The sequence below is a fragment of the Nyctereutes procyonoides genome, unplaced genomic scaffold (assembly GCF_905146905.1).
Source record: "Nyctereutes procyonoides isolate TBG_1078 unplaced genomic scaffold, NYPRO_anot_genome, whole genome shotgun sequence".
NCBI classification, from domain to species: domain Eukaryota; kingdom Metazoa; phylum Chordata; class Mammalia; order Carnivora; family Canidae; genus Nyctereutes; species Nyctereutes procyonoides.
In genome coordinates, this window is record NW_026575049.1 from 47,161,578 (window position 1) to 47,184,941 (window position 23,364).

The 23,364-nt window shown below is 39.9% G+C and overlaps 1 protein-coding gene across 2 annotated transcripts in view; it reads left to right on the top strand.

Annotated features, from left to right (window-relative positions):
• Positions 1-1,612: 1,612 nt before the first annotated feature.
• The window catches only part of DYNC2LI1 (dynein cytoplasmic 2 light intermediate chain 1), a 41,685-nt gene continuing 19,933 nt past the window's right edge, over positions 1,613-23,364 (top strand). Inside the window, exons 1-5 of one of the 2 annotated variants that reach the window (XM_055328925.1) lie at positions 1,613-1,749; positions 4,177-4,285; positions 17,095-17,129; positions 19,373-19,442; positions 21,500-21,588. In XM_055328925.1, coding sequence (XP_055184900.1) covers positions 1,742-1,749; positions 4,177-4,285; positions 17,095-17,129; positions 19,373-19,442; positions 21,500-21,588 — 311 coding nt within the window. In that variant the 5' untranslated portion in view covers positions 1,613-1,741. The remainder of the gene's footprint in view (positions 1,750-4,176; positions 4,286-17,094; positions 17,130-19,372; positions 19,443-21,499; positions 21,589-23,364) is intronic. The other variant, XM_055328926.1, reaches the window with a different exon arrangement.

Below are 23,364 nucleotides of genomic sequence, written 5' to 3' on the forward strand. Positions count from 1 at the left end.
CACAGGCAGAGGGAGAAGCAGGCTCCCTGCAGGGAGCCCAATGCGGGACTCAGTCTGGGATCCCAGGATCATGCCCTGAGCCACCCAGGCGTCCCAAATTATTGTAATTCATTACACTCTGTCCCACACCAGTTTGTGAAACTATAGGCAGGCTAGCCCCAGGATATAGATGCTCGTGCAATGGCAGATATACCAACCTCCCTTGCACTCATCCTCTCTCTATTGAACTGCACTCCCATTACAAATGTGCAACTGTAGTTTGCTATGGCTTCAAAATGCAACTAGGTGTTGGAAGGATTTTGTTCCCAGAGATCTTATGTCATGAATGCTTTCGTTCTTTCCTTAAAAAAATTTTTGCTTCATTTCCAGGAATGTGATCTTAGTGTTTCTTTGTTCAAAATTACCAATCAGTAGCTTACAACATGATAATAACAAGCATGAAGCACTTATAATGTGTCAGGCACACACAGTTTGTTTTAACTATATATTTTTCATTAAAAACTCATAAATTTCTCCTGCTTTACATAATTAGATACTGAGGCTCAGAGATTCTGAGTGATTTACCCACTGTGACAAGGTGGCAACTTAGCCAATGTAGCAGAGTTAGCATGTAAATCTAAATCCATCTAAAGCCCACCTGCTTGACTATCAACAAGCCAAAGGGCAGAAAGGTGTAAGGAAAATATCTCCTTCAAATATTCAAGACATCTTGGGCCAGAGGGGCCGGGTCCACTGAGCATTCAAAATAGATCAAATATTGCTACTATGATGAAATGTTTCAACAACCCCCTCAGCATAAAACTTATTCTTATGTGATTTTTTGGTATTTCTCTACAATATATCACTGGCTTTCTTTGGGTTATTATATTTAGTTTTGGGTTATTATATTTAGTTACATCTTTCTCAAGAGCAGGGATCTTGTCTTACCTCTTCATTCCATACTGTGTAGCACTCTTGCATTTATAGTAATAACTCAGTTTTTGCTATGGATTCAGAGATAAATGAAGTATCATGGAGATGCATTTGCTTTATTAACTTATTTATAAATAATGCGCTAATGCATGAACCCCGAAACAACCAAACAAGCAGGAAGCTGGAAAATACTAAAATAAATATTCTTTGCCTCTGGTGAATCACTATAAAATAGTTCAGGAGTTTGTTTCACCCTTCATTCCCAAAGCGTTGCTATCAGGGGGAGAAAAGTGACTGGAGACAGAGAGCAGACACCCCTGGCATATAGTCCGGTACTCAGTAGAACACTCTTTATGTAAAAGAACACTTCCAGGGATCCCTGGGTGGCGCCTGCCTTTGGCCCGGGGCGCGATCCTGGAGACCCGGGTTCGAGTCCCACGTCGGGCTCCCTGCAGGGAGCCTGCTTCTCCCTCTGCCTGTGTCTCTGCCTCTCTGTCTCTCTCTGTGTGACTATCATGAATAAATAAATAAAATCTTTAAAAAAAAAAAAAAGAACACTTCCAGCCAGAGCTTTTGGGTTCCAGGCTTGTCAGACGTATCACCTCTTTGTCTTCTATCTTAGAGGAGGAGATAATAAGCCAGACAGGATGAAGGAACGCTGAGAACTACATTTCCCAGGATGCCCCTCTTCCGCACGCAACGCCGCCTGCGACGTCGCTCCCATGGCAACCCAAGAGTCGGCTCGATCCGGCGGGTCGGGAGCCGGCGGGCGGCCTGATCTTAGGCGGCCCCGACGCTGAGCGCACAACTCCGGGTCGGTGGAGCCGCGATGCCCAGGTATCCCCGCGGCCTTGCTTGCGCCCGGCTTACGCTCTCCTCGAGAGCCTGGCTTTCTCCCCTTTGCCACCCCAGCCTGGCAGGGGCAGGGGAGGGAGGACCGCTGGGGGGGGGGGGTTATATTTAGGGAGAGGAACCCTGGGTCTTTTCTGCCGGCAACCCCTCTCTGGATGGTCAGGGATCCCTAGGAACTCGCCTTGGGCACGTGGATTCGGCAGGTAGAAAAGTTCTCCAGGTAGAAAAGTAAGATTTTGAAAGATCACTCAACTTCACCCGTTCACTTAGTAAAAATTTCTTGCAGGCCGAGGAATGTTCTAGAAGCAGAGGTTCAGGCAGTGGAGTAGGCCGCAGGGCCACCTCTTCGGAGTTCGCCCCCTCCGCCTTCCTGGCGCAGGGGTTCAGGTCCACCGCGAGTGAAGGGGCCTGGAGGACGCCCCGCAGCAGGGGAAGGTGGAAGGCGGTGGAGCGGGAGGCCCGGCACGCGCATCTGGACGCTCAGGTTCTGTGACGTTCTGAGACGCGAGCTTCCATTGCCCGCCCTCAGGATACCGCGAACCTTCCCATGAGGAAGGACGTCGGGGAGACCGGGCTTCTGGAGTCCCTCACAGAGCAGGATAGATCGGCTTTTCTCACTCTGTGGATCTCGGCCTGCCTGATCTCTGCTGAGGCTATGAACCTTAATGTGAAAACCTGTCAGCTGCTTTCCCATCGTGGCCTGATTGGTTGCAGATTTCCACCGGTCACTTGAATGGTGGCCGCACCTCCTGCTCTCCTCTTTTCTGGGAGCTTGGAAAGCAGATAATCCCATTTTGAAAGGGTGGTGTGTCAGTGAGGAGCAGACAGGCCTGGGCTGAGTTCCTGGGGGGTTCACCTTGAAATAAATGCATACATTTTAGTGCATTTAGGAACACCTATATTGGTCTTTCATAGCCCAATAGTAACTATTATAAGCTCTCAATATTTTTAAAGATTTTATTTGAGAGAGAGCGAGAGGGAAAGACAGAGAAAGCACAAGTGGGGTGAGGGGGGCAGAGGGAGAAGCGGACTCCGGGCTAAGCAGGGAGCCTAAGGTGGAGCTCCATCCCCGACTCTTTTTTTTTTTTTTTATTTATGATAGAGAGAGAGAGAGAGAGGCAGAGACATAGGCAGAGGGAGAGAGAAGCAGGCTCCATGCACCGGGAGCCCGATGTGGGATTCGATCCAGGGTCTCCAGGATCGCGCTCTGGGCCAAAGGCAGGCGCTAAACCGCGGCGCCACCCAGGGATCCCTCCATCCCCGACTCTTAAGTGACTGAGCCACCCAGGTGCCCCAAGCTCTCAATAATTTTAGATAATTACATGTAGGTCAAGCCCTAAATGAAATGAATTAGCACACTTATTTTAGCAATCAATCATGACAGTCTTAGAAGATTGGTGTTCTTCTTTATTGGCATTTTAGAGATGAAGAAACAGAAGTGAGCCTGAGGAATAGCACAGAAGCTTGCATCTGTTAGGTGCTCAATGTATATTTGTTGAATTAATAAAGGAATGAATAATCCAGAGAGGTTAGGTAATTTGCCCAAGTTGGTATATGTAGAAAGTAGCAGATTCAGGCTTAGAACACATCAAATCTTTTCTGTATTTTTTTTTTTAGTTCAGTACTCCATTTTTCATTTAGACCTTAATTTTAAAAAGGTATAATCTTATTTGTGAAAAATTATATGTTTGGGGATCCCTGGGTGGCGCAGCGGTTTGGGGCCTGCCTTTGGCCCAGGGCGCGATCCTGGAGACCCGGGATCGAATCCCACATCGGGCTCCCAGTGCATGGAGCCTGCTTCCCCCTCTGCCTGTGTCTCTGCCTCTCTCTCTCTCTGTGACTATCATAAATAAATAAAAATTAAAAAAAAAAAAAGAAAAATTATATGTTTGTAGAGAGATGAATGGAAAGATTATTTTCAAAATGTGATTTTAGGTAAATTTTTTCTTTCATTATATTTTATATATTAAAAAGTGGAAACTTCAGCCAGAAATATAATTTAAAAACAAGAAATACTTAAGAAAACAAAGATTGTTTGGTATACTGGCTTTACATGCTCCCCATGTTCCTAGATGTTGGTAGTTTTCAAGTTATAGATTTCTAAAATTCTTTGTACATTCATGTACATGTCTGGGAAGTTAACACGTACAGCTTCCAACCTTGGCTGGAAGCTCCAAAAGAAGACAGCCTCAAATCCCGGTGACAAAGGTTCTGGTTATCATTTTCAGCTTTTCTTTTGTGAACCAGTGGAAAGAAAATGACTAATCCTCGGAAGTTTTATCAGATTATCTCCAGAAAATAGTGTTGATTTGTTTTATAAATTTAACTGAAATAAAATTTCTCTGAGCTTAAAATAAATATTGGAAAGGATTCCCTATGATTCTCTGAATTCTGTTTTTCTGCCCCTCATAGTGAAACTCTCTGGGAAATTGCAAAAGCCGAAGTGGAAAAACGTGGACGTGAAGGTGATGGACTTGAAATTGGAGAAAAATCTGTTTTCTTCATTGGCAGTAAAAATGGGGTAATGTACTTTTTTTCCTACTTCCCTGCCCCCCCCCCCCCCATGTATTATAGTTTAGCAACCAGTGGAAAATTCATTTTAATACTTTGGTAAAAATGTGGATACTTCAACTCTTTAGCCAGATGACCAATCTCTGGACTCCTGGTTACCTTGGAGCTGCTTGTGCTTTGTATGAGGGTGCCCTGCTCATGGGTGAGTAGGGACAGCATCCAGCCTGAGCACTTCTTGTGTCAGGTGGTTGCTCTGTGCGCCGCAGAGGAAGGAGCACTTGTTTCAAATTAGACTACCCATTAGAGCAGTCCTTTTACCCCAAAGGCACCATGAATGCTAATATGATGGCTGTAGTTACGGTAACTTATACAACTGAAACAAGAATATAGATAACAGGGACACCTGAGTGGCTCGGTGGTTGAGCGTCTGTCTTCGGCTCAGGGCATGATCCTGGAGTCCCGGGATTGAGTCCCACATTGGGCTCCCTGCATGGAGCCTGCTTCTCCCTCTGCCTGTGTCTCTGCCTCTCTCTCTCTCTCTCTCTCTCTCTCTCTCTCTCTCATGAATAAAAAAAAAAAAAAAAGAATATAGATAACAAAAACATAACCTGACAAAGTATGATACATTTACCCTTCACTTATCTAACTAGAGTCACAGAAACTGAAGGAAACCTGGAGATACTCTAGTCTTCTACTCCGAGGTCCATGGAGATACTTCTTAGGACCAGTGAACTCTAGAAATGTATGCAGAATTGTGCGTGATTGTGTATCCGTGTTTTTATGGGAAATGGTAGGAGAACCATTCCAGCACCTTCAAAAAGGTTAAGAGCCACTATAAACAGTGGTTGTATAGTTTAGGTTTGACTCTCTCAATGGGGGAGGAGGAGTTGTCTTCTACAAGGCAACCTGGTTCCATTTTCCTGAATTCCTAGTTAACAAGAAAACCTGAGTGGCTCATTGTAACTTCCAATGTTTGCAATTTTGGCCTGTAAAAGTATATAAATACTTGGTATTCCTAATTCTAAGGTCCCAATTTAGGTCCTAATTCTGATTTGTAACAGTACAGAAATAAGTCTGAATTTTCTTCTGCTTTTTAAATCTTGAGATATTTTAAAATTTCCCTTCAAATAATTAATGGCAACCACTTTGTCTCTGAGTCTATTTCAGCTTTAATATCTTCCTTTCTTTCAGTCATGCCTTCTGTGTCATGGATTCCATATTGGTTATGGATTCCCTGTCATGATTTTATGACTCTTAACTGGAACTATTCTAATGTGTAATTCTTGGGAAGGAACAGGACTTTGGAGGTTTTGCTTAACTGCAGTAGACTAGAAGGTCTGCCAGCTTCTCTTTTTCCAAATGCTGTGCTCCTGTTATTGTATAGAAAAATTCTAGTAATCCCATAACCTTGTTAACTACGGTTGAGCTTGAGATCTATGTTCTTTGCATACATGCTGTTTTGTCCTTAATTTTCTCAGATTGGATCCTCTGTTACAGTCTATATTTTTAATTACTTTTATTAAAGTGATTAATATATTGGTTTAAAAACTCAAAGATAATCAAAAGGTGCACAAAATACTAAACCTCTCCACATTGTTCAGGGCTTCTCCTTTAAGTGGCCTCTTTCGTATCCTAAATCTGTTTTTTTTTTCCTGTAATTCTTTATTTCTTAAATAGCTTATAGGCTATTTTTAGACTTAAAATGTTAGACACTATCTATTGAATTTTTGATAATAGAAGATTATTTAGTTCTAGCTCTTTTTTTAAATGATTTTTTTTTTTTTATATTTTTAAGTAATGTCCACACCTAACATGGGGCTCAAACTTAAAACCCTGAGATCAAGAGTTAGAAGCTCTACTGACTGAGCCAGACAGATGCCCCTAGTTTATCACTTTTAAATGCTCATTTCCAGCCCTAGTCTGCAACATAGTTGTTTTTATAGTTTTGGGCTAAATCAATATTCAGTGTTATTATTTCTAAAACTTGTTTGCTGCTGAGCCAAATGGATTCCTTTCCTTTCTTTTCCTTTCTTTTCCTTTCTTTTCCTTTCTTTTCCTTTCTTTTCCTTTCTTTTCCTTTCCTTTCCTTTCCTTTCCTTCCTTTCTTTTCTATCTTTTTATTTTTTCTTTCTTTCTTTCTTTCTTTCTTTCTTTCTTTCTTTCTTTCTTTCTTTCTTTCTTTCTTTCTTCTTTTTTAAGATTTTTTTTTTATTTGAGAGAGCACACGAGCAGAGGGAGGAGCAAATGAAGAGAGAGAGAGAATGAGAATCTCAAGCAAGACTCCCTGCTAATAAGCACAGAGCCCAACAACGCAGGGCTTGATCCAGGATCTTAAGACCATGATCCAAACTGAAGTCAGACACTTAACTGAGTAAGCCACCCTGGCATCCCTCTTTTTCTTTCTTTTTTTTTTTAAGATTTTATTTATTAGAGGGAGAGTGTGTGCACAGTCAAGGGGAGGGGCAGAGGAGAAAGAGAATCTCAAACAGACTCCATGCCCAGGGCAGAGCCCCACTTGAGGCTCAGTCTCATGACCCAAGATCCTGACCTGAGCCGAAATTGAGAGTTGGCTGCTCAACCAACTGAGCCACCTAGGTGCTCCTACTTTTTCTTGAATAACTTTTCTCAGAAGTTTAAAAATGCCTTAATTTTTTTTATTTGCTTAGCTTTTATGTGTTCCTTAGTTTTTGTATGCACTAGTTATTTGTTGCTACATAATAAATTATTCTAAAACATAGCAGCTTTTAAAACAGCAAACATGGGGCATCTGGGTGGCTCAGTTTGGCTAAGCTCTGCCTTCAGCTTGGGTCATGATCCTGGGGTCCTGGGATCGAGCCCCACCTTGCACGCCCTGCTCCATGGGGAGCCTGCTTCTCCCTCTCCCCACCTCCCCACCCATGCTTTCTCTCATTCTCTCTCTCTCTCCCCCAAATGGATAAATAAAATATTTAAAAAATAAAACAGTAAACATTATCTCATCTAGTTTATGAGGACCAGGAGTCTGAGAGCAGCTTAGTTATGTGGTTCTGGGTCAGGGTCTATCATGAAGTTGTAGTCAAGATGTCGTCTGGGACTAAAGTCCTCTCATAGCTCAACTAAACTGGGGAATCAGTTCCAAGCTTGTTGACATGGTTGCTGGCAAGAGACCTCAGTTCCTTGAAGATTGTTGGCCAGGTTTCAATTCTCCACATATATGCCTCTCCATAGGGCCGCTTACAATATGGCAGCTTGCTTCCCCCAGAGCAAGAGATCCAAAAGAGAGAGGGCACCCCGGTAGAAGTTGCAGCCTTTTATACCCTGATCTTGGAAGTGATGTGCTGTCATTTCTGCCATAAGCTATTGATCACAAAGACCAACTCTGATACAGTGTGAGGGACCATGCCTGGGTATGAATACCATCAAGGAGGATCATTCGGGACTGTCCTTGAAACTGGCTCCCCAGCTATGTATTTCTAATTCTAATTTCACAGTCCCCAACAGGCGTTCAATACGATCTTCATCTAGGTAGCTGTACCCGATCATCTGAAAGTTCCCCTCTCCAGCCAGAGTCCTGTCGTCTTTTAACTATTGTGCTGGTCTGTACTGTGGTTCTCAGGACTGGCTGCGTAGCTACCATCCTTCCCCAACATCTTGAGAATTCCTTTTTCTTCTTTCTTTCCTGGATCCTGTGTCTTCTCTGTTCTTGGTTTACTCACTTATTTTGATGGAGCACATTCTTTTTGTAGTTTTCTAGGAAAGCATTATATGGTAAGTAAAATTTATGAGACCCTTAAATGTCTAAAATTTCCTTTATTTTTCCCTCACTCTAGATTGAATGTTTATGTGGACATAGAATCCTACATTACGATGAGTCACTTAATCTCCGTCTGATCCTAGTTTCTGTCTAAGTCTGGATTATTTCCTTTGGGAATGACCAAAAAAATGACAAAAAATGACCGAAAATTCAAACTGATGTAGGAGCTTTTTTGAATATTTGGTATCCTCTTCACTATTAGACTTCATCTGTATTCCTCTTGTGATGTGTACCATGAGATACCATATTTTAATTCATTTCATATGGTCAGACAATAGTCTAATTACCGTCACAACATTACATCTGTTCTGCCCATTATTTTCATCCAAATGCATTTTTCATGCATATTTATAAATTTCCATATAAATATACAAAGTGTGCTGTATTTTCTCTCCCTTTCTGTCTCCTTTTATTCCTTTTCACCAATATATTGCACTCGTAAGTTATATGCTAGTTTTGGTAATCATATGAGATCATTTTGCTTCCCTGTGATAATACTGCACTTATTACCTGCACTGTTATGTATGTGTCGCTGTGAATATTCTTTCTAGGCCTTGGCTCAGCTGTTTTCTCTTGTGAATTACTTGAACCCTCTTCCATTATTATCTTAAAATTTTTCTTAATATCATACCTAATGACATCTCAATTTATTTGGACTTCTTTCTCTCATTCTCTCCACTCTGATTTAGATTGTCAAGTCCCTAGGCGTTGGTCTTATCATTCTCTTAACATAGATTTCCTCTTACCAAGTGATTACTCCAGTATCCTAAGGTATGGGCCAGAAAACTTAGTCATTGACTAGCCTTTTTCTTCCCAGAGCTCCTGTTCTCATTCCATACCTCAACTTCTAGGTAGAAGAAAAGTGGGGAGGAAATGTCTTGACTTCTAAATTTTTCCTTTTCCAGTTTTCCCAAGTATATTCTGGTTGTGAGAGGATGCTTTCCAGGGTTCCTTAAGAGATAGCAGATACTAGTTACACATCTTCCACACATAACTTATTGATCACAACACCCTTTTCTACTGAGCCTGAAGATGACATCTAATCCCTAGCATTCCAGGAAGGTGTTGGCACTTGCAATAAAATTGATTTGTCATCTCTGACTCTAATAATGTTATTTATCACCACACAACTAGGAAACGTCAGCCAAAATCCATAAGTTGATATATGCTCAGGTGTAGCATACCCGTCAGGTCAACAGAGAGCTGATTTCACATGGAGTACCATACTATGTCACCTGAGGACTTTAAGAATTGTGCACTGTAAGGAAGACTTTTTTTTTTTTTTTTTAAGATTTTATTTATTTATTCATCAGAAAGAGAGAGAGGCAGAGACACACGCAGAGGGAGAAACAGGCTCCATGCAGGGAGCCTGACGTGGGACTCAATGCCGGGTCTCCAGGATCACACCCTGGGCTGAAGACGGCGCTAAACCGCTGAGCCACCAGGGCTGCCCAGGAAGAAGTTAATTAAGTAATTTTGATTGCCATCTGAGTATTCCGACTGAAACGTGATTGAAAAATATCCAGATGGAAGAATTTTAATATAAAATTTTTGTTTTTATTTAATGTTCTAATAACTACATTTTAAAAGTAATATTTACATATTTTACTCAAATTCATGGTCATGGAGCCATTAAAATTGAGGTTGGTAAACTAATTTTGTATGTAGCCAATACCATACTTAGTAAGAATTAGAAAGCATTTATTATTGATCTAGGAAAAATTATAAGATTAGTCAAAAATTTTTAAAAATGTTTTAACTTGTTTTTTATTTCCTCATTTGAAGGCATTCAGGTCTTCTACATTTGAGTATAAAAGCCAGGGTTCATTTAAATAAGTCAGGAAGGGATGCCTGGGTGGCTCAGCAGTTGAGCATCTCTGCTTTTGGCCCAGGATATGATCCCAGGATCGAGTCCCACATCGGGCTCCTTGCAGGGAGCCTGCTTCTCCCTCTGCCTGTGTCTCTGTCTCTCTCTCTCTCTGTGTCTCTCATGAATAAATAAGGAAAATCTTAAAATAAATAAGTCAGGAAAAATAATTAAATAAATAAATAAGCATCTAAGTCAGTATCTTAATAATACTCATATTTTGGTTTCAGTTATATTACTTTTAGGATTATCATTTAAGGAGTTACTTATTATGTGAATGATGTGTGTTACAGGGTTATTTGTTATTGTGGGAAGCATGGGGAAAATATAGCAGCCCATCCCCAGGACCACCGATTGATTGGTAGGAAGAGGCCTCTCCCTACTCTTTGTAAGTTTGTTTAATTTAGCCACTATACAGAAAGCTTTTGGAATTGGCCATACAGAGCAAGAACAGATGTATCACGTCTTCATGCAGCTTTGCTTGACTCACAAAGTTCTGCCAGGAAGGCAGAATGGCTAGTGACACTGTCTAAAAAAAGGTCAACGCTTGCAGACCCAAGATGTTGGAATTTATGTGGCTTTACAGTTCATTTCTACTTGGGGTTCCTATTATTCTTTTACTTTTAGGCTTCATGCTACCACCTTAGGGTCATGTTGACAATGAAACTTTCTGGAACTAAAGTCTGCATCAGTGAGGCTACACCTTTGCCAGGTGATGTCAGTGACCAGGTAGCCAGAGCACTCCCCTGTCTTGGAGAGTGTCCCAGAGAGCCCTCCCCACACAACTAGACATACATCATTGGGAGATATTATACATAACATTAACATTGTATTTATTGGAGGGAAATGTTATACAACCATAAAATAGTTGTTAGTAATGAAAGAATATAATGTTAATTATTTTTTTTAATTTTTTTTAATTTTTTTTTTATTTATGATAGTCACAGAAAGAGAGGCAGAGACACAGGCAGAGGGAGAAGCAGGCTCCATGCACCGGGAGCCCGACGTGGGATTCGATCCCGGGTCTCCAGGATCACGCCCTGGGCCAAAGGCAGGCGCCAAACCGCTGCGCCACCCAGGGATCCCAGGAATATAATGTTAATTGAAAAAAGCAGGACAGAAATTTTGTATACAGTTGATCTCAACTCTAAAAATGCAAAGATAAAAGGTAGAAATATGTATGATAAAATTTTAGTCATCAAGTGTGTTTTTATTTTGTCTTTAATTTCTACATTTTACAAAGTTTTCTTATTGGCCCACTTTTATTTATTTATTTATTTATTTTTAAAGATTTTATTTATTTATTCATGAGAGAGACAGAGAGAAAGAGAGGCAGAGACACAGGCAGAGGGAGAAGCAGGCTCCAGAAGCAGGGAGCTCGACATCGGACTCGATCCCGGGTCTCCAGGATCACACCTCAGCCTTTAGGCGGCGCTAAGCCGCTGTGCCACCGGGTATTGGCCCACTTTTAAAAATCTGAACTTAACTGTTTAAATAAAATTTTCTTTTTTTTTTTAAATAAAATTTTCATAGGGATCACTTATATTTTAAAATTTTAACTCAGCTATAGTATATGCACATTTCCCAAATTTACTGTTGTAAGGAGAGTGATTTTTGCATTGGATACAGTACTCTTCCAATTTCCTTTTTTTTTTTTTTTTTAAGATTTGTTTATTTATTTATTCATGAGAGACAGAGTGAGAGAGAGAGAGAGCGAGGCAGAGACAGAGGGAGAAGCAGGCTCCATGCAGGGAGCCCGACGTGGGACTCAATCCTGGAACTCTAGGATCTCGCCCTGGGTGGAAGGCGGACACTCAACTGCTGAGCCACTCAGGTGTTCCATTTTTCCAATTTCCTACTTACTGCCACATAGATACATACATGGATTTTTAAAAATGAGTAAATAACTAGTACTAGTCTTATGGTACAAGTAAATTTCTATTACAAAAAGTATTCTGTATAATAAGCTACTTCCATATCCTTAAGGCGGTTTATCCTAATAGTACTGATCACTGATACCAGCGCACAAATGCTCACACACAAAATGCCCCCCAGTGTCCTCCACTAGTCACTCTCTGTAACAGTTGTTCTAGATTTTATTGTTTTGACAGCCCATTCATGTTTTATTTGTTATTTGTGAAACCATACTTAAAAAAAAAAAGTAGATTGTGGCATATGTAAGCTGTTTATTTTCATTTATGTAAATTAAAACTAATTTTGCTTTTGAAGATTGGCAAACTCTCTTGATATACGTAGAACTTTTGAGGCTATTGTTCTTTAAAAAGTATCTGATTCCAGGGACCCCTGGGTGGCGCAGCGGTTTGGCGCCTGCCTTTGGCCCAGGGCGCGATCCTGGAGACCCAGGATCGAATCCCACGTCGGGCTCCTGGTGCATGGAGCCTGCTTCTCCCTCTGCCTATGTCTCTGCCTCTCTCTCTCTCTCTCTCTCTCTATCAGAAATAAATTAAAAAAAAAAATTAAAAAAAAAAGTATCTGATTCCATGCTTTATGCAGAATATTATTTTGAAAAATAAAGAGAAGCAACCAATTAATGCTTCTATTGTTCATACTGTTCAGCTAATAGTAATCACCCTTTACCAAAGAAACTGCCTTGCTGCCTTCTCTATTTCTTTCCTATACTTCTGTTTTTCCATTCAGTAGATATCTATTGAACATCTTTTATGTGCCAGGCATCCTGCCCGACTCTGGGGAAACAGAAATGAAAGAAATGTTCTTTGTTATGTGGGAACTTGGGTGCTAGTACTTGTACAACATAGCATGAGACAAATGCTATGGTGGAAACAAGGGCTCTTAACTCAGCCCAAGAGGCTAGAAGACTGGGAAAGCCTCTTAAGGGAGGGTGATGTCCAGAGTTTTAAGGGTAGGAAGTGAGGAAAGATCTTCCCTAAGGCTATCTTGACAACTGACTTTTTACGTAGAAAAGCTCTCCTTTGTCTTTGAAAGATGAAGAGCAAGTCAAAGCGTTTTTTCTCTGCCCATCTGATTGCTCAGATTCCAATCTGAGATGTATTTCCTGTTAATAAGGATAATTTACTATCCGTAGTACTATGGTTAAAATATTCTGACACAAGTAATTCAGAGGGATGAGGGTTTCTCATCTCTTTCTTCACAGCTCAGTCACTCATCAGGAAATGCATCTTTATGGATTTGGAAAGAACTGAGGGACATTATTACCAATAGTCCTATTATTATGTGAAGGATTCTTCCCTGAGATTCTTCCCCTGTTTCAACTGACACTGAAACACTGTGAACTCTTTGGAAGACAGATGTCAAGGAAATAAATGTTATGCATTGCTAATTTAAAAAAAAAGGGTAATTTAGGTGAAGAGGGTCAAGTGGGTGTTCTGAGGAGAGAAGAAAAATGTATGAAACAGCAGTTACAACAAATGAGAGTGAGAACATACTAGTCAAACGTAATAGGATTCCTGTCATTGCTGACTGCTGTTTTGAAGATGGGGATTAAGAATTTAGGTGACACCATTCTGTACAGCATGTGTACTTTTTCTCTGTCATCACTCACTTGCTGGGTACAAACATGGAAGAGAAGTGAAGGGAATTGAGTTTACCAGGGTTAGGTTTTGCCGAGTGGATCCAGGACAAAGCTAGAGAAAGCTTGGTGGGGGGTGATATTTGCAAGGGTGATTGTAATGATAAACTATGGAGTGTAAGGTGGAAAAGGAGAGATGTGGAGGTAGGAGGGAGCTGGTGGAGAAGGAGAAATGTTGATGGGTCAACGGACTTTTAAGACCTCTTACTATAGCCAAAGAATTGTTGGGGATTCCTCAAGAAATGGTTGGAGAATGTGTTGTGTTTGTGATTTTGGAAGTAATGCAGTTTCCAGTGGTGAAATGATTTAAGATGTAACCTTGGAAGTGACATATGGCAGAAATAGAGTGAAGTAAAGAGTCTCTGGGAGGAGGCAAAGGCACCGAGAGATCAGTGTTAGATGTGTTGCTCCCCATGCCCACATATGTGGGTATGAAGTTGTTTTTTTTTTTTAAGTAGATTATTTTTTTTAAGATTTTATTTATTTATTCATGAGAGACACAAAAAGAGAGGCAGAAGACAAGACATTGGCAGAGGAAGAAGCAGGCTCCATGCAGGAAGCCCAATGTGGGGCTTGATCCCAGGTCTCCATGATCATCCCCTGGGCTGAAGGTGGCGCTAAACCACCAAGCCACCTGGGCTGCCCTGTGGGTATGAAGTTAACAAGACTAATGACAATAGCTGAGAAAGGGAGACTGAGCCAGAAGAGATGACAACAGCCATCACAGTAGACTGGTAGAGGCCTCTAAGGCTTTTGCGAAAGGAGGGAAATAAAGTAATTGTTTAAAGGTGGCATTGGGGGGCACCTGGGTGGCTGAGTCATTTGGGCATCCAACTCTTGATTTCAGCTCAAGTCGCGATCTCATGGGTTGTGGGATAGATCCCTGTGTCCGCTCTGTGCTCAGCAGGGAGTCTGGAGGCTGCCCTCTCCCCGCTGTCCCCACTCACTCATGCTCCCTCCATCCCTCCCTCCCTCTCTCAAATAAAATTTTTTATTTTATTATTTATTTTATTTATTTATTTATGGGGTGGGGAGAGAGAGCGTGCGCACAATCAGGGAGCTGGAGAGGGAGAAGCAGACTCCCCACTAAGCAGGGAGCCTGATGTGGGGTTTGATCCCAGGACCCAGGGACCATGACCTGAGCTGAAGACAGATGCTTAACCAACTGAGCTACCCAGGCACTTCTCAAATAAATAAATCTTAAAAAAAATAAAGGTGCATTGGGGAGCAAGGAAATCTCTGAAGTACATGGGGTGGTAGAAGAGAATAGCCTTCTTTAACAAGATGGTAGAGGAGGTAGTCCAGAGGCAGCCATATTTTAGGTAAGGCCAATAGGTGGAGTGTACATTCTGAAAAAGAAGTTGAGGACACTGAGGAGTTTGCTAATCATAGAGCTGGCGCTATAGAGTGGAAGGATGTTGGAAGTAGGGAAGGGATTTATTGTGCCAGATGAAGGGATGCATAGAGGATTATGGAATTAGAGTTCCAAGGATAACAGGTCAGAGAAAAAGACTGGATTTCCAATGCCACCTGAAAGATAGGATTCATTTTGATAGTCTCTGAGTGAACAATGTAATACATGTTGTAATACAAGTATATAACAAAACACTATAATACAAGTTGAATGTGGTCTTTCTCTCAAAATATCTTACTGTACTGTACTCACTCTTCTTATGATGCTGTGAGATGATAAAATGACCATGTGATGAGATGAAGTGAGGTAAATGATGTGGGCACTGTGACATAGTGTTAGGCTACTACTGACCCAATGATACTATGTCAGAATGAGGATCATCTGCTTCCGGACCATGGTTGACCATGGGTAACTGAAATTGTGGAAAGCAAAATCATGGATAAGAAGAGACTACTGTAGTCTTCATTTATTTAAAAATGTTAAAATATGCTACATGTGATACATATTCAGTACAGGAAAATCAGAAAATCCTGATCTTTCTTTAAAAATATAAATTACCGGGATCCCTGGGTGGCGCAGCGGTTTAGCGCCTGCCTTTGGCCCAGGGCGCGATCCTGGAGACCCAGGATCGAATCCCACGTCAGGCTCCCGGTGCATGGAGCCTGCTTCTCCCTCTGCCTGTGTCTCTGCCTCTCTCTCTCTCTCTCTCTCTCTCTCTCTCTCTCTCTGTGACTATCATAAATAAATAAATAAATAAAAATATATAAATTACCAGGCACCTGGGTGGTTCATTGGGTTTAAGCATCTGCCTTCAGCTCAGGTCATGATCAAGCCCTGAGTTGGGCTTCCTGCTCAGCAGAGAATCTGCGTCTCCCTCTGCCTGACCCCCTGCTCATGCTCTTTCTCTCACATAAATAAAATCTTTAAAAAATAAATAAAATAAATTACCTGCAAATCCATCACCTAGAAACATTCACTGTTAGCTAAGTGATATACCCGGGATGTTTATTTGAGTGTGTTTCCGTGTCTGTCTCTGAATCTGTTTATGTGTATGTATATATGTATATCTCAAAGAGCAGGAAAAGATATTTTGAATATTGAAAACAGGGTTATGCTAATCTATTATTAATGTTTTACCATGTTAGTATGTTCCTATATCATCATTACATGTTATTCCATTTAAGGATTGTCATAATTGATTTAGTCCCCTATTTGGGGATATTTAGGTTTTTTCTAGTTTTTCACTTTGATGTAATACCTGCCAATTAACATAGTTTACATTTTTGGTTCTATTTCAATTATTATGTTTCCCATTACTAAAAAAAAATTCAATTTGATCATATCCCAGATATAGAGTAATATATTTGTGATCATCTTTTTTTGGTAAAAAAAAATTATAACTTTTGAGGAGAAAACATCTGGTCAAATGTTCTGTGTTTTTGTCAGTCCAGGATTTTCCAAACTATTTTCCTTGGAACCCAAAGGCTTCTTCCATTAGAGCTTCCCCTGCTGTTCCTCTTTTATCTGTTTTCTTGTAAGAGATTTTTTTTTTAAGTTTTACTATTTTTTAAAAAATCAGTAATTAAGCCACTGAGCCAATCCCTAAGATATGAAGTTAACTTTCATGATTAGTGGCAGAGATGGCCAGAACCTATATTTTCTGACTCCTAATAAGAAACTTAGAATAAGTTCATTTTCTACAAATAAAATGACAAAAAATACTCTAACCCAGTATCTGGATTGCTTACTTTGAATATATTTGCAGCATGTCCTTTATTTGTATGTTATCTTTCTTCTTTATTTCCACTTCAACAATTGGAATTAAAACATATTAGAAGATACTAATCATCTGCTTAACCAGTAATTAGCATTGATGAATAGAGAGAAAATTTCAGACAGCTGCCAAGTTGACCACTAAAGTGAGGTATGATTTGCTAGTATTTGTCATCTGCAGGACTTTATAATTATAATAATAGCAGTGTAGTTACACTGTGATGGAAAGTTGACAGTTAACTTTTTCCACTTATCAAACTTAGGAACAATTCTGAAAGTTTCTAGTTTCCAGGTAATTTATCATTCAAGTGATTAAAAGCTATTTTTGGCCACAATTATGAACAATAACAAAATTTTACATGTAGATGACATTAACACAGTATTCTTTCTTTTTTAATTCCCAGGGAAAGACTACTATTATTCTAAGGTGTCTTGACAGGTAAGTGTTATGTTAACCTTTAGACTACATTTTTTGTTTATTCTAGTTGTACAGGGCAAGTTAGATTCTAAAAGACATACGGAAGGAGAAATGAATTTTAGGTGCAAACAATAACTTAATTCTTAGTGAATCCTTAGTATGGCCTCTAAGATCTTCTTTAAAGATAAAAACAACAAAAACAAACAAACAAAAAATATATATACAGGATTACTGCTGAATTTTCCTATTTGGGAAAGAAATGAACATAACTATGATAGTACTTACCTACTTTTTGTCTGTGCTACTCTGATATTATTTTACCTAGTTCATGATTATCTGAACATTAATTATAATCTTTAAAATGCTCATGGAAGCTTTTTTGAAGCACAGTGTTGATCCTCAAACTACTTTTTACCGTTTGTTATTTGTACTTCCTAACCTATTTGGCCATCCAATTAAGTTTTGGGACAGTGGACATTGCAGGAAATTAAAAGGGAAAGTCTTCAACTGATTTCGGAAGATATCCCTTCATTCCAATACCTATTTCTTCTAACTTCTCCAAAAACATCAAAATAGATGGAATTTTGTCTCAAGGTCACATTAAAAAAATCATCCATTTGAAAAATACTATTTAAAAGTTTAAATAATAGTATCCTGACTTTGGGGATGCCTAGGTGGCTCAGTGGTTGAGCGTCTGCTTTTGGCTCAGGGTGTGATCCCAGAGACCCAGGACAGTCCCACATCAGGCTTCCCTGCATGGAGCCTGCTTCTCCTTCTGCCTGTGTCTCTGTGCCTCTCTCTGTGTGTGTCTCTCATGAATAAATAAAATCTTAATTAAAAAAAAAAAAAGAATCCTGACTGTGTAATTCCTTTCACAAAGTTGTTTCTTAGAAGAACCATTCATACTGACACCTGCATCATCTTTCCATCCCAGGAATCATGGCTCTGTTTAGACCATATGAGTTTCTTTCTGCAAATAAGTCCTCTACTACAACATCAGCTTAGGATGAAATATGACACTGAGCTGAATTTCAGTTCCCTGATAGTCTACTTAGAAAAAAGACAGTTCTGCCTATTATATGTTAAATTTTTGTCTTAAAAGTAGCATTTTGTTTCATAAAAGAAAATTCGTATCTTTTAGGAAATATAACCAAACATTTTAATATATATATATATAGCATATAGTATATACATATATAGATATCTAAAAAAGACATATGTAGAAATGATATGCAAAATACTTAATAAAGATAAATATATACATCACAAATTTAAAAATTGTTTCTCTTTGTTCTCCAAATTAAAATGATCTATAGCAATATTATTCAGCCTGAAAAAGGAAGAAAATTCTAATGCATCCTATAATATGGATGAACCTTGAGGACATTATGCTAAGTGAAATAAGTCAGCCACAGAAAGACAAATACTGTGTGATTCCACTTCTATGAGGTATCTCAGAGCAGGCAGATTCACAGAAACAAAAAATAGAATGCTGTTTGCCAGGGTCTGGAGGGAGGGAGAAAATAGTTATTGTTTAATGGGCATAGAGTTTCAGTTTTGCCAGATGAAGAAGTTCTAGAATATACTTAATATTACTGAGCTGTATGCTTAAAAATAAGGTAAATTTATGTTACATGTTTTTCACTACAGTAAAAAATTGAAGTAAATAAGTAGATATATACCATAAAACTGCTTACCAAGCAGTATAAGCCACAGTGTAAATAATTCATCAAATCATTTGTGCATTCTTAGAACTTGTTGATGTAATATCTAGCTCTCACTAGTTAAGTGATGCCCGTGTTTGAGCCATGAGTTTAGATAGAGAATGATATTAAAGTCTTCTGTTGATGTCTCCATTGAATCGATAATTATTAGATTCCCAGCTGCCCACACCAGGGCTGAGCACAAACCTGCTATTAGTGATTACCACATAACCTAAATACCCAGAGCTGTCGCCCAACATGGCCACCACCACTGGCAGCCACACCGCCTCCTCCACTGGCGCCAGCAGTGCCTGTAAGGGTTGCCACATCACGCAGGTGCCACTATTCCTCTCCAGCTGTGACTAAATAGCCCTTGAAGGTGGTTTGCGAAGGCTTATTTATTTTTTACATAAGATTTTTATCATGTTTACTATACTGCTATTCCACAAAGTAACGTCTCTATTAATAGAACAAGTTTTTAAGAGGAAGAAGAAATGAATTGGGTAATATGATAGCATAAGAAAACCCAGGAGGGTAATACTGTCTCTCTTTATTGTGCAGGGATGAGCCACCAAAACCAACCTTAGCTTTGGAATATACATATGGAAGAAGAGCGAAAGGGCATAATATAGTGAGTGTCTTTTTAAGTGATATTGCTATGCTTGTGGATGGAAAAGTAATAATGTTGACTTTGTTTTATATTTTCATCTTATCAGTAAACATACCCAGTTGTACACTGCATAGCTGTGGTTTTATTTTTTTATTTTATTTTATTTTTTAAATTTTTTTTAAATTTTTATTTATTTATGATAGTCACAGAGAGAGAAAGAGAGAGAGGCAGAGACACAGGCAGATGGAGAAGCAGGCTCCATGCACCGGGAGCCCGATGTGGGATTCGATCCCGGGTCTCCAGGATCGCACCCTCGGCCAAAGGCAGGCGCCAAACCGCTGCACCACCCAGGGATCCCAGCTCTGTGGTTTTAAACTTCAAATGCACCTCAGAGAGACATGAAGCCAACCCAAACAGAAAATAATTTAGCCTTCTTAGTTGTGCCTTAAAATGCTGGAATAAGGTTCCTTTGTAAATTTTTTGTACAGTTCTTGGAAATATTTATATTAATTGTGTTAATGTGACTTTCTCTTCTTGTAGGTGGGAATAGTATTGTTACATCCTATCTCCCCCAAAAATCTGCTAAAAATATGAGTTAACCTTTAGGATATTTTTGAAAATATACTACTCAAAATCCAAATTATTAGCATTTTTATAAATATATCTTGAAGTTAGTAATACCAGTATTTGAGACCAGAGGCCATAATTGGTTATAATCCAATTTTCACTTGAGTGTCTGTTCAAAGGAAAGTTGGAGATTATTCAGGATAGAAGGAGAGTTTATGGCATATGTTAGAAGGATAAAAACAATCTGAAATAGAATCCTCATTTGGAGTTCTTACATGAAAATAGTTCATTTCTTAAGGAGAGTTAGGTTTATGGAAGAACAATTTATAATAGAAGGCCCCTTTCTCCCCTAACACAGGCAACATTTTACAGGTTGATCTAGTCCAAATGTTTGATCATTAGACAATGTGTAAGAGTTAAAACTGCCTGTTACTAGATTCACCAATGAAAGTTGATTATTAAAATTGTGAGATTAAAAAGAAATAACATAGTGAGATGCAGAAGAACTTTACTTTTGTGACTCACATGAATTTTGATATGAGTGGTGATGTAGAAATGGGATTATCCTTTTCACTGGAAACTTTGAAACAGCTTTCAGAGCTTCACTTTTGAGAAGAGCTCTAAAAACTCCCCTTCGTCAAATTGTGACTCAGGGAGATTTTCCAGGGAAAAATTATTCCCCGCCCCTATAAACATTACTGATTTAAATATCAACAGCAAATATTCAAATAGCAACAGCAAAACAGTCTTCGTGATTATGAGACGATAATTTGTCAAAAAAATATTTTTTTCCCTAAACTTTGTATTGGCAAGTTGGGCTTTTTCCATATTCATTCTGGAAGATTTATGTCTTTCTCAGATTTAGTGTTCCCTAAGAGTTCTAAATGGAAGCACTGTGTCCACTCCTCACACAGTTGTGGTATCCTGAGGGCTCCTCAGCAGCAGGGTGGAAGCAGAGAAGCCATGAGCTAGCAGTGGAAGAAAGTTGTCGAGGAACACCTGCTCTTATTCCCACATGGCTGCCTTTCTCTTACAACCCCCAATGCTTAGGCATCCTATAAAAAGGGAATCAGTTGGGATCCCTGGGTGGCGCAGTGGTTTGGCGCCTGCCTTTGGCCCAGGGCACGATCCTGGAGACCCGGGATCGAGTCCCACGTCGGGCTCCCGGTGCATGGAGCCTGCTTCTCCCTCTGCCTGTGTCTCTGCCCCTCTCTCTCTCTGTGACTATCATAAATAAATAAAAATTAAAAAAAAAAAAAAAAAGGGAATCAGTTGTTCAAACTCTTCTTGTTCCCCACCTACCATGTTAATGTTTCATCTTTGTTTTTTGGAATAGAGGTTTTGGTGCATTTTGAGGGATGGGATAGAGAAAGAGGCAAGTTTTGACTGCCAAGAAAAGGTTCAGTGAGGACTATACTTTTGTATCCATAATTATTACCGGCTGATGCTAATGAGGTATTCATTACTTAATTTTTAAAAAATTTAAATACGAAAAACATTTGTTTTTTCAGCCAAAAGATATTGCTCACTTTTGGGAACTGGGTGGAGGAACCTCTTTATTGGACTTAATCAGCATACCAATCACAAGTGACAACTTAAGGTAAGTGAGCTGGATCCAGGAACGGTTGGGGTTTCTTAATTTTTTTTTAAGATTTTATTTATTTATTAGAGCACACATGTGTGCACATGAGTGGGAGGCAGAGGGATTGGGGAGAAGCAGACTCCCCGCTGAGCAGGGAGCCCAATACGGGGCTCCATCCCAAGACCCTGGGATCATGACCTGAGCTGTGAAGGCAGACGCTTAACCGCCAGAGCCACTCAGGTGCCCCAGGAACAGTTGTTAGTGAGGACCCAGTAGTGTCCACAGGATGAATATGAGTGGGCTTTTGGGGATCAGAATTTGGACAGGGGTGGGGGCAGTTTTATGTTGCTGAAGGGTTACATTCTCTGCCTTTCTCTGCGCTTAAAGTGTAATGCTTTCAAGAGATTTTAAAAGAACCAGGGTTTGTCCTGTGCTGACAGCTGGCATTCCAACTGGTCACATATTTTGCAAAGCTGCAAACAAACAAAATACGTCAAATAACACTTGAGCGAAGAATTCACTTGGCAAACAGCAATTTGAAAAGCTTAATTCTTTTGAATATGGGCTAATTCAGCCCTGAGCTTTTTCTTCAACTGGATATTTAAGTCTACCTTTGAACTAAATGCTAATTAGTACCATAGAAGCTTCACCCAAGGGAATAGTGAGTTTAGAGGAGGGAGAAAGTCTATTTGCTGACCTTAAGAAATAGAAACTTGAGGAAAACCTCAAACTCTTTGGTTGCGTTTCCTGACAATGACTCCCACATGTTGGCCAAATCAGATGTGGAAAATTGTGACATTTCTCACAATGTTCCTGGGAATGTGTCTTAGCCAAGGAAAACACGCATTTTTACATCTGAAATATTTTACTCCTGTCAGAGTTTAACCCAAACCATTGCTGCAGCCTGGACCAAATACAAAGGGCTTGACAATTATTTGTTACATTTCAGCCATTAAGATCTTTAGGGTATGGGATTATTTCTGGTTAACAGAACGATTGTTTTTCTGTAAGCTAGCTAGATACAGATAGCATTGGCTTTATCTGGCTAGTGATATTTTTTCTTTTAAAGAAATTTAATTTACTGTCTTTTACTTATTATAAAAATAGTTTATGCTCATGTAGAGATCTTGGAAAAAAATTGAAGGGTATGAAGAAAGTAAGAGCGCCCGTAATCACCTGAAAAATAACCCCTGTTAACATGCCAACATATTTCTTTCAGTGTTCTCAGCATTTGTAAATATACTTGTACAGTGGAATTTTTTTCTATGTATGTTTAGATCTTGCTTTTGCATGTATAACCACTATTTTCCCCTGACATAATTTTTCAGCAACATGGATTTTAGAGTTATTTGGTATTTCATTTGTCCTTCTTTAAAAGAGACAAATCATAGAGGCCACCTGGGAATTAAGGCCACTCCTGGTGGTATGGGCAAGAGAGGGCAAGGACAGGGAGTAGCTGAGGAACCAGAGCTGCCAGACAGTGTGGCCTGAGGCCAAAAGGAGTGAAAATGGCTGGGAACTGCTCTTACCTGGGTCGGAAGCTGATTCCTGTTGTGGCCCTGTCAAATCACCTTGTCACATCACCTTGTCAAGTGATCTCACTGCCCTCCTCTGGCCCAACAGGCTTTGGGCCTGATGACCTTGTCGAAATTCTGGTTTCTGCAGGAAGCCACATTTTTCCACAGCTTCTTTAATGCCTCTCTCTGTGAGTCTTCGTTCCCTAGAAGCCCAGGGCAGCTGTGTTTTGCTTGAGGAGAGAGGGGAGGTCAGGGTTATGATGAACAACGGAAGGGG